The sequence below is a fragment of the Onychostoma macrolepis genome, chromosome 22 (genome assembly GCF_012432095.1).
Source record: "Onychostoma macrolepis isolate SWU-2019 chromosome 22, ASM1243209v1, whole genome shotgun sequence".
Lineage (NCBI taxonomy): Eukaryota > Metazoa > Chordata > Actinopteri > Cypriniformes > Cyprinidae > Onychostoma > Onychostoma macrolepis.
Window position 1 is genome coordinate 1,539,647 of NC_081176.1, and position 10,213 is coordinate 1,549,859.

At 37.1% G+C, this 10,213-nt stretch overlaps 2 protein-coding genes and 1 long non-coding RNA gene across 4 annotated transcripts in view; 2 read left to right on the forward strand and 1 right to left on the reverse strand.

The window, feature by feature from the left end:
* The window catches only part of cacna1sa (calcium channel, voltage-dependent, L type, alpha 1S subunit, a), a 22,159-nt gene extending 18,332 nt beyond the window's left edge, over positions 1 to 3,827 (forward strand). Inside the window, 8 exon segments of the mRNA XM_058761849.1 lie at positions 102 to 198; positions 284 to 386; positions 1,039 to 1,140; positions 1,227 to 1,360; positions 1,431 to 1,556; positions 1,837 to 2,027; positions 3,453 to 3,534; positions 3,615 to 3,827. Coding sequence (XP_058617832.1) covers positions 102 to 198; positions 284 to 386; positions 1,039 to 1,140; positions 1,227 to 1,360; positions 1,431 to 1,556; positions 1,837 to 2,027; positions 3,453 to 3,534; positions 3,615 to 3,827 — 1,048 coding nt within the window.
* On the reverse strand, positions 66 to 8,999 carry LOC131531323 (uncharacterized). Its single transcript, XR_009268638.1, has 3 exons — positions 8,881 to 8,999; positions 1,001 to 1,146; positions 66 to 191 (listed from the first exon to the last, which is right to left on the reverse strand). It is a non-coding gene; the product is annotated as an uncharacterized LOC131531323 (long non-coding RNA).
* On the forward strand, positions 3,858 to 9,962 carry kctd20 (potassium channel tetramerization domain containing 20). Of its 2 annotated transcripts, XM_058761935.1 has the most exons (8): positions 3,860 to 4,943; positions 6,068 to 6,127; positions 6,209 to 6,377; positions 6,728 to 6,830; positions 6,913 to 7,033; positions 7,121 to 7,318; positions 8,058 to 8,168; positions 8,871 to 9,962. In XM_058761935.1, exons 2-8 carry the CDS (start codon positions 6,082 to 6,084, stop codon positions 9,143 to 9,145), a joined length of 1,023 nt encoding a protein of 340 aa, XP_058617918.1. In that variant the 5' UTR covers positions 3,860 to 4,943; positions 6,068 to 6,081; the 3' UTR covers positions 9,146 to 9,962. The 2 variants fall into 2 exon arrangements, with proteins under 2 accessions (XP_058617919.1, XP_058617918.1); XM_058761936.1 differs by lacking the exon at positions 8,058 to 8,168 and having other exon boundaries at positions 3,858 to 4,943.
* The last annotated feature ends 251 nt before the right edge of the window (positions 9,963 to 10,213 follow it).

A 10,213-nucleotide genomic window follows, 5' to 3' on the forward strand; every position in this document is an offset into this window, starting at 1 on the left:
TGTGCAAAAGCGCGATATCACTATAAGGTCCATTTTGATTTCAGGTTGATTTTAAATCAAATGCATCTGATTCTCTGTGTTATTCTGGTGTTGTTCTGCAGGGGGCGCATTAAACACCTGGATGTCGTGACGCTGCTGAGGAGAATCCAGCCACCGCTTGGATTTGGAAAGTTCTGCCCCCATCGTGTTGCCTGCAAGGTGAGACACATTTAACACACAAACACATTCATATGCACATACCAGTATAATCATTCATTTTTGGTGTTATCGTGTTGGTTTCCAGAGACTGATTTCCATGAACATGCCTCTGAACAGCGATGGAACCGTAACGTTTAACGCCACACTGTTCGCTCTGGTCAGAACGGCACTGAAAATTAAAACCGAAGGTTTGAGGCATTATTTACTATTTAATACACTGTAAAAAAAAAATATATATATATATTTTTCAAAGTTCTACTTCAAAATTTAGGGCCAATTTTACTAACAGCTTGTGCCAGCGCAAACCATCTTTTAGCGTTAAAATTGTACTGTCAGGTTTTACTAAAGACGCGCAGTGATGAATTAGCGCTGAAAAGGCGTAGACACAGTTATTTTTGCGCCTGACCTGATTGAATATGCATTTCTAGGAGTTTCCCTTTCAGACGCAAAATTTATGGGAGGAGAATATTCAAATGAATCACGCAACGAGATTTACTAACATTTGTGCTCGTCAAATTACTGTGGCTTCTTTATTTCTTTATTTGCTTGGTATATTACGTTGGTCAATATGTAAATGAGATGTTGCGTCTGTGGTCTTTAATTTGCGCGTTGTTAGTAAATCACTCGCAGAAATTTCCACGCCCATCAGCGCTGTTTTGGAATTGCATTGTTTAGAGTAAAACTAGCACTTAATGTTTAATTCAATGGCACTTTTTTGTAATTATTTTGAAATTTACTAGCAATTTCTGAGTGAAAATTGTAAGATCTGAAATACATTTATGGAAATGATGTTCATACTAACCCATTAAGGCATGAATTCTCTGAATTTTCATCCATCAGGTAATTTCGAGCAGGCCAATGAAGAGCTGCGTGCAATTATTAAGAAGATCTGGAAACGCACCAGTATGAAACTGCTTGACCAGGTCATTCCACCAATCGGAGGTAATGCTGTATCACAAATAAAACGGATGATACAGACTAATAAACTGCAATAATATTAGCATTACTAAATGTTTCCTAAATCACAGACGATGAGGTAACAGTGGGGAAGTTTTACGCCACGTTCCTGATCCAGGACCACTTCAGGAAGTTCATGAAGCGCCAGGAGGAATATTACGGATACCGGCCAAACAAGAAAAACAAGAACACCACAGAGATACAGGTCTCTTCATCTCCGCATGCGTTTCATGCACCGATAAAACAGTCTCAATCTCAATCTCTCTTTCTCTCAGGCGGGTCTGAGGAGCATCGAGGAGGAAGCCGCGCCTGAGCTTCAGCGGGCCATTTCTGGAGATCTTCTGAATGACGAGGAGATGGACCGAGCCATGGATGAGGCCGGAGAGGAGGGAATCTACAGGGTGGGTGGAGAATTAAACAGATCAGAGGTGATCAAATTAAGTAGAGAAAGATTAAAGGGACAGTTCACCCAAAAATGAAAATTACACCCTCATGTCGTTCCAAACCCGTAAGACCTTCGTTCATCTTCGGAACACAAATTAAGATATTTCTGATGAATTCCGACAGTTCTCCGACCCTCCATAGACAAAGTAATTAATGACAGAATTTTCATTTTTGGGTGAACTGTCCCTTTAATTCGTGGACAGCTGTATCTCACCTCTCTCTTCTTCTGTTCAAAAGCGAGCAGGTGGCCTGTTTGGCAACCATGTGGATCCGTTCACGATGGAGCGAGGAACACCGATGGCCACGCAGGTGACCAGCCAGCGCCCCCTACAGATCGCAGACAGCAGGGCGGAGGAGACGGAGGCCTCGGCCGCATACGTTCATTACCACGCCAACACCAACACCAATAATAACACCACCAGACAGAGGTGAGAGCAATGATAAAAAACAATAACATAAAAATAACACTTGATGTTACATTTGATGGAAGAACTTTTTTTTGCAATCATGATGAAGATTAACAAAAAAAGCATTTTAAGAAGGTAAACAGGATCAATTTTGAGTTTGAATGGGTAATAAATAAATGGGTAATAACAAAAGTAATGCTTTGGTAAATTATTACACTTGATAAAAAACTTTGTTTCTTTGCAATTATGAGGAAGTCGAAGATAAATGTGTATTAAGAAGGTAACCCTATTTAACCCTCTTAATTTTTGATTTAGTTTAGATTTAAGGTTCATTATAAATTAAAAACAACATAAAAATAACACTTTTGCAAGTTGTTATATTTAACGAAACAACTTTTTTCTTTGCAGTTATGAGGAAGATAGGAAATACATTAAAAATAACTCTTATATTTGATTTAATAATTTGTTTATTTGCAATTATGAAGAAGACAAAGGTCAATTTTAAAGGTAAATAAATGAGAAATAATGTAAAAATAATAGCGTTTTAGCAAAGGTTCACATTTAATAAACAACTTTGTTTCTTTGCAATTATGACATAAAATATATGTGTACTCAGGTTGATTTTAAATTAAAAATAACAAAATAATGCTTTAGCAAGAATTTGTTTGTTTGCAATGACGACGACGAAGATAACGGTGTATTAAGACTTATTCTTTTATTTGGATTTCATTTAGATTTGAAATGAAAAACAACATAAAAGTAACACTTTTGCAAGTTATTACATTTAACGAAATAATTTTTTTGTAATTATGAGGAAGATGAAGATAAATATGTATTTAGAAGGAAAATAGGGTTCATTTTGAATAATAAAATACAAATAAAGCTTACTACATTTCATTAAATAATTTGATTATTTGCAGTTATGAAGTCAACAAATGATCAAATAAATGTGTATTTTAAAGGATTTCAGGCAATTTTTTTTTATTTCAGGCTGATTTTAAATGAGAAATAACGTAAAAATAATAACATTTTAGCAAGTTTTTACACTTAAATAAAATATTTTGTTTCTTTGCAAAGATAAATGTGTATTATTAAGAAGGTAAACAGGGTCCGTTTTGATTTCAGACTGATTTACATGAGAAACAACAAAAATAACGCCTTAACTAGTTATTACATTTGCTGAAAGAATTTGTTTCTTTACAATTATGATGAAGTCAAAGATAAAGGTTTAAATGAGAAATAATGTAAAATAACATCACTTAATACTACAATCAATCAACTCAAAATAGCATTCGTGACACATTTTATGTCCGTAATCAGTCATTTTTCAACTGGATATTAAATTTTTAAAAATAAATAGTAGGGTGGGACATGATGATATATCTACAAGAAATAGATTGGATGGTGAAAAGTGATGATTATGCGTATTCTCTCATCTTCCAACAGACGTGAACTCCATTTCCCATCATGCATCAGTGCATCCAGACTGTACGGTCCAGTGAGCGCAGCTGAGTTCCTCATCCAGGAGGTGAGATCAAACCTTCACAGATGTCAGAGAAATAAAATAACATCTTAAACTTCACATATTCTTCTGGTTTTGTGGCTCAGGCTCTGACCGCTGGAGGTTTGGAGAGTCTGGCCAGCGACAGGCGTTTCGTGTCCGTGACGAAGGCAGAGATGGCCGAGGCCCTTCAGATGGATCTCGCCGTACTGGAGAGGAAATCAGCAGCCGCTCTTATTAATAAACGTAAAGGACAGTGTGTGTTCAGGAAGAGGAAGACGCCTGTGTCTCGTCCAGACAATACACACTGCCAGGTGTGACGGTCATCAGAGGCGTCTGGTGGAGCGGAATTAAGGCCAAGCCAGAGAGAAGACATTAAAGGGTCATCATCGGGACTCTGATATAACTGTGAGGACTGTTTCATGAGCCAGAACTGCAGAAGTGTTCAAACACTTCTAAATAAATACATTAAAAATAATCCAAAATAAATAATAATAATAATAATAAGTGAAAGGACTGATAAAATGTGAATAAATTAAATATACACTTATCCAACCAAACACTTCTGAAAAGTGACTCTAAGGTGATTTTACAATGCATTGGATTTAACACTGTGATTAAACTCGATGTGAATATAATATAGCATTTCTCGACATAGCGAGTATACAAAACGGTCAACTTACCTGTTTGCCATAACGTGTATTTACTTATTATTAAAGATTAAGTTATTTTAACAGTTTGTGTTGTCTTATTTTCATCTTTAAGACAACTGTCTGTGGCAACCCACATGAAGAATACTATAGTAATTTAATAATACTAGTTATATTATAGTATTTACAACATTTTGTTAATGAATGCTGTAGTATTAACTATAGTGAACTGATAAACTGTAATAAACACTGTAGTATACTTTAGTTTAACTAGTCCATTGTAGTATAATATACCCCATAGTTGTAGAAAACTTGGGTAAAGTAGTTTGTTTATATTACTATGGGCTAGTTGTTATATTACCACAGCAACTAGAATTACCACAACAAATTAATTCAAGTTCTTTACTATAGTATGGTTTAAAAACACTATAGTATTTCATGTGGGGTAGCCTAATATTTCGCGTCACGAAAGGACAAATAGCCTAAATGCATCTTAAACAACACGAACACAAAGAGACTAGCACTTACTTGTAGCCTAAGCGTTTATATGTCTTCGTGACCCACTTTTAAACGAACCTGTCAACTTTGACTCGTTTTAACGGCTGTTGTATGTTAGTCCTCAGAGATCAGATCAGCTCTGCGCGCGCTTCCCGCCCTGTGTGTCACGTGAGCGCCGCGCTTTTATTGGATTAACGTCGGTTAATCCGCGCGCGCCAGCCGCTGTCTCGCGTCTCCGCGGGATCTTTGTGCAGGAGGACGCTCAATGTTTTGAACGCAGACTCTCCGGTGAGTAACAACTATTATATAGGCTAATGAAAATAGAAATGTATATATATTTCTATAGCCTAATAGGTTACGAAAATTAACCATGGTTTTACTACAAATAAAACCAAAAAAATCATAGTTTAACCATGATATTTGTAGTAAAACTGTGGTTATACAAATGGCAATCAATAGGCTACGCCAAAAAAACATGGTTACTACTCTTTTACTATAATAAAACCATGGTTAATTTGAATTGTAAACTAAACTGTTTGTTTCAATTTCTTAGACTCATTGTGGAATACTAGTTACACTTTATCTTATTTACAATTTATCACTGGTTATTTGCATGTTTATTAGCAAAAAAATTAATATGTCTGTTTATTCCCTTGCACCAAGTGGTAAAGTACATTGGATGTACCTTAGTACCATGATTACTGGACATGTACCAAAGTAATTTAATAAAATACTTTAGAATTCCATGTACGAATTATTGTATATGAATATGATATGCAGTACCATTAAATATATCAAAGCACCATGGTATTAAACAAGATATGATTATTGTACTATGGTGCCAATCTGGAAAAACACATCTCTTCCATCTTGACCCTCTCTATTCTATCTACTTGTTTTCTTTTTATTTATTATTAAAAAAAAACATTGCTATGTGTACTGCGTTAGACTGACTATGACTTATCACACTTACATATTATTGCTCTTTTGTTGGTTTTGATTGCTTCTGATGTCGCTTTGGATAAAAGCGTCTGCTAAATGACTGAATGTAAATGTAATGTTTATGCAAACAAAAAGTGCTGCTAATTTGTTATTTGTTGGTTTTCGACATAAATCTCATGATTTCATTGTGTGCATGACTACCAACACATTTTACCAATACGGTGATAATATTGATAACCATGGTCATTTGTTCATTTATTACAGTTTACTAGTCTTTATATAACATCATTTTTTTTAGCCTATTATTTAAATGGGTCACATTTGCTCTGCATAAACATGTTTGTAGCAGGTTTGGAAAGGGTTACCGGGTGTCTGTGGGGTTAAGCTGGACCCATAAATCAGTTTGGGTCAGTCAGACTGGCTTAAGGAGTTTATAATATTATGGTGTTCACCATATGGACTGTCTGCAGGTGTCCAGAAGATCATGACGGAGGAGCACGCGACAGGTGGTACATGCCTGTCCCGATCAGGTAAACCTAAAAACACCACTTCCAGAACTGAAAAACTAATTTCTACAATCTCGTAAAGTGATTTAACATCTCAATTCACAGACTGCAGGATGACTGTAGGAGCAGAGGGCGGGGCTGATGTCACAAAGGAGGTGTGGCCTGCACAACCACGCCCTTTATCACATGACCGGGTCACACTAGTAGTGGACGGGACTCATTTTGTGGTGGATCCTGCAGTATTCACAGTTTACCCGGATACGGTGCTTGGGAGGTACTGAACACAATCATTTAAAGGAATAGTTCAGCCAAAAATGAACATTCACCCTCAGGCCGTCCGAGATCAGAATGATATTGTTTCTTCATCAGATTTGGAGAAATGCAGCATTGCATCACTGTCTCAGCAATGGATGCTCTGCAGTGAATGGGTGCCGTCAGAATGAGAGTCCAAACAGCTGATGTTTTTATCAGCTCTCGTTCTGACGGCACCCATTCACTGCAGAGCATCCATTGCTGAGACAGTGATGCAATGCTGCATTTGACTGAGGGTAGCTATTTTCAGCCAATTTAAATTTTTGCCTGAATTATTCTTTAAATCATACCTAATGAGGTGTGTTTTCTCAGAATGTTCGGTCGAGCACGTCAGCACAGTTTCACGCGACCAAACGCTAAAGGAGAATATGAAATCGCAGAAGGCATCGGTGCCAGTATCTTCAGAGTAATACTGGTACGTAATGATCACAAATCCCCTCCAGTTCACTGTCAGTTTGATTCTACGCAATTTTAACGCAACGTCATCTCTCGTCCAGGATTATTACCGCGTTGGCGTGCTGCACTGTCCGGAGGGCTTGTCTTTGGCAGAACTGCGCGAAGCGTGCGATTATCTGTGTATAAACTTCGACTACAGCACCGTCAGATGCCGAGACCTCAGTGAGTCAAAAAAAACCATAAACACACGTACATACGCCAAAAATAACTCGCGCACGCTCAAACTCATTACCATTTCTGTCCAATCAGGTGCTCTCCTGCACGAGCTGTCCAATGACGGCGCCCGACGGCAGTTCGAGGCGTTCCTGGAGGAGCTGTTGCTTCCGGCGATGGTTGCGAGCGCTCAGGAAGGAGAACGAGAATGCCACATCGTGGTCCTCACGGACGACGATAACGTAGACTGGGATCACGACAACCCTCCCCCGATGGGAGAGGAAAACTCGCAAAGTGAGCGCATTTTTATTAGCGCAAAGAACTGCGAACGAAAACTTGAAAAATCTAGATACAAGCTGCGTCTGAAATTGTCTAGAAGGTGCTATATGTGTCCGTGGAGCACAAAAGCAGTCAATAGCCAACAATACATTGTATGGGTCAAAATTATAAATTTTTCTTTTATGCCATAAATCACTAGAATATTAAGATCATGTTCCATGAAGATATTTTGTACATTTCCTACCGTGAATATATCAAAACTTAATAATATGCATTGCTAAGAACTTCATTTGGCGATTTTCTCAATATTTTGATTTTTTTGCACCCTCAGATTCCAGATTTTCAAATAGTTGTATCTCAGCCAAATATTGTCCGATCCTAACAAACCATACATCAATGGAAAGTGCATTTATTCAGCTTTCAGGTGATGTATAAACCTCAATTTCAAAAAATTGACCCTTATGACTGGTTTTGTGGTCCAGGGTCACAAATTTGGTTTGAAACTTGCTTTACAGCTATTAAAAAAAGTATGTTTTATACAGTATGTGTAATTTAGATTTGCTACATCCGGTATTGTGTTACTGTCACATGACTATCCTTTTACTTTTCTCCTACTGTTTTTTGAATACTACGAATTCAGACGTAATACTCTTTTGCCGTACTGTTTTTCACAAACTATATAGTGTAGTAGATGTAGCAATAATGTCAAAACAAATAGATATCAACAATAAAATATGCTTTCTTGATCCTCAAGTCCTCTACAGCACCAAACTCTACCGTTTCTTCAAGTTCATCGAGAACAGAGACGTCGCGAAAGCTCTGCTGAAGGAGCGAGGCCTGAAAAACATTCGCATCGGGATCGAGGGTAAACACACACAGATTCGAACATCGATGAGATACATTCAAACGCACCACTGAACCATATAGAGCGCATTAGTGCCGCCCAATTTTTCAGAGCCGTTGGCTTTGGAAGTACTTTTCCATTTTTAAAAAGTCTTCGTTAAAGCATTATAAGCCTTGAACCAAACCAACCAGCTATAAGGCAAATCATAACAGGACAAACTTTTATTCAAAGCCAAAAAGTCTTTGAAAATTGGACAAAAGACAAACACACTTGTTAACTTGAAAGAACTACAATCCCTTGAAGCATTGCGAATGATCGTTGAATGAGAAATGACAATGAAATTTAAAACTATTAATTTGAAGTTTTAATTATATCTAAAGAAACAATATATTTTATTGTAAAATATACATACATTTACATCATTACATGATTTGTGGTGCATCATGGGAGTAGGCGGAGCTAAGGAGCTCTTTGGGCGCAATTTGCTGGTTGCGACTCTAATTGGTGGCATTTTCTGCACAGCATCATGGGTAATGTAGTTTTTCACCACCAATTCTGCTGTTAAACATGATTATTTTTAAAATAAGTTGTGAAAAGATGGCTTAAAAGCATAAAGCATTGATTAACAACCTCAACAAACAAGTCTTTAAAGGTTTGTTATCATGATTAGAACGGACAAAATTAATGAAGTTTTACTTCCTGAACCCGGCTTGACTCTTTCAGGATACCCCACCTGTAAGGAGAAGGTGAAGCGGCGTCCAGGTGGGAAATCCGAGGTCATCTACAGCTACGTCCAGCGTCCCTTCATCCAGCTGTCCTGGGAGAAAGAGGAAGGGAAGAGCAGACACGTGGACTTCCAGTGCGTCCGCAGCAGGAGCGTCCCGAACCTCATCACCGCCATGGGGGAGGGGCCTACGCGGGCCGGGGTCACGCCCACTCCACAGGTCGACGAGTTAGATCGGCTGAACGGCCCCGCCCCTTCTGGCCTCGACCAATGACTGATGGATTAAACCGTTGGAGCTGGAAACACTGACTGGACAATAATACAACTCATTCATATTCATTATTTGCTCATTAATATTCAGCCACTCATTTCATATTCATATAATAGACAGTTCATATTGATTTGTTCGAATTTCGACTTTGAATTTAATCCATATCACTGATTCAGTCTCATGAATAGATGACCTTTGAACTTAAAAGTACTTGAGATCTTTTCACCATTGTGTCCTTGAGCAAGTTCTTGCCATTACTGCATATTGCATTTGGCTTTGGATAAAACAATATTTGTTAATCAATAACCAATTAATCAAAAACCAATCACTTTTTTAGGGCTTTAGATTATTGAAGATCAGATGCATTCATTTTAGTGAAGATTTTCTGTCTGTCGGCGCCATCTAGTGTCAAGGAGCAAAGTGATGGATAGAAAATAGTGTAAATATTATTTATTAAAAACACTTTTTAAGCGTTTTCCTTTGTTTTATATAATTTATAAGTGGTTTTCAATAAAAGCATCTGCACAAAAGTTTGGAATAATTTAGCTTTTTAAATGTTTTTCTCCTGTGTTTTGTTTTTCTGCTCACCAAGGCTGCATTTCTTGGATCAAAGAATACAATAAAATTGTGAAATATTATTACAATGTAAAACAGCTGTTTTTGATGTGAATATGTTGTAAACTGTAATTTATTTCTGTGATGTGCAGCTGTATTTTCAGCATCATTACTGCAGTCTTCAGTGTCACATGATGCTTCAGAAATCATTCTAATATGCTGATTTGCTGTACGTTTTTCAAAAACATGAATAAAATCATAACTACTCCAAACTTTTGACCGGTATAGTGACATAACTAGTTTTATATCTTTGTTAATTTACCCAAAAATGTTTTAATAATTAAAAAAGTGAATTAAAAAGCTTGTAACATTTTTATTGCATATAATTATAAACTTTAAATGCACTTTTTGGACATGAAGAAAATACACTGAAGATACAAACACACACATTACAAATACAGCTCTGCAGATACGATTAAAGACGGTTAAATATCAATATAAAAATATTTAATGATG

Coding starts and splice junctions, on each gene's coding strand:
- kctd20 (XM_058761935.1), top strand. CDS start 6,082: ATGACGGAGGAGCACGCGACAGGTGGTACATGCCTGTCCCGATCAG. Junction 6,128..6,208: donor TACATGCCTGTCCCGATCAG/GTAAACCTAAAA, acceptor CTCAATTCACAG/ACTGCAGGATGACTGTAGGA. Junction 6,831..6,912: donor GTATCTTCAGAGTAATACTG/GTACGTAATGAT, acceptor TCTCTCGTCCAG/GATTATTACCGCGTTGGCGT.